The sequence below is a fragment of the Aplysia californica genome, unplaced genomic scaffold, assembly GCF_000002075.1.
Source record: "Aplysia californica isolate F4 #8 unplaced genomic scaffold, AplCal3.0 scaffold00357, whole genome shotgun sequence".
NCBI lineage: Eukaryota > Metazoa > Mollusca > Gastropoda > Aplysiida > Aplysiidae > Aplysia > Aplysia californica.
The window spans coordinates 302,695-303,357 of NW_004797627.1; the positions used below are offsets into that span (position 1 = coordinate 302,695).

Consider the following 663-nt stretch of genomic DNA (forward strand, 5'->3'; position numbering starts at 1 on the left):
AATTTTTTTTCCATAATAAAATAATAATTAATATTATTTTTTTGTATTCTTTGTAATTACAGGAGATCTTTTGTCTGAAATTGTAGTCGACTACATCGAGTCAAATAGCCCCATTATTCAAGGACTTCAGAACCGGATTCGATTCCTGGAAGAGATGGAGAAATCAGATCGACTATTCCTGTATTGTATCGGCGGTGCTTCGATTCTAACGTCTTCTTCGGTTCTTTTGTTGTTACCTGCAATTGTTATGTTTTTCTTCCAGGGTTATTGCACTTTTTAAACTGAGGTAATGTGCTGGGATGTGATATGATGAGCTCTGGCGAGCTGAGGTGAGATATAAAAATAATAAAATAAAATAAATTACACTTTTATTTGTCTCAGAAGGGCCCTTTGTTTTACAATGGCAAACATACATACATAAATACATACTTATAAATACGTACATACATTAATACATACATGCATAAATACATACATAAATACACACTATTACACAACAGAACAGTTTACAACAATGCCACTGTCGGTCGCCACTGTGCAGCGCCCTGTAATTTGAGCTAGGGTTGTCGTGTCTTGCTCAAGGACACACTCCAGTGACCACCCATCTGATCCCCGTGTCACCGACACTTGCTTGACATTGCTTGAGTCAAAACTCATATGAGA

General features: G+C 36.7%; 1 protein-coding gene across 1 annotated transcript in view; it reads left to right on the forward strand.

Annotated features, from left to right (window-relative positions):
* Positions 1-380, forward strand: part of LOC101863830 (snake venom 5'-nucleotidase) — a gene marked incomplete in the record, with an annotated part of 44,769 nt that extends 44,389 nt beyond the window's left edge. Inside the window, 1 exon segment of the mRNA XM_013085216.1 lies at positions 63-380. Coding sequence (XP_012940670.1) covers positions 63-280 — 218 coding nt within the window.
* Between the last annotated feature and the right edge of the window lie 283 nt (positions 381-663).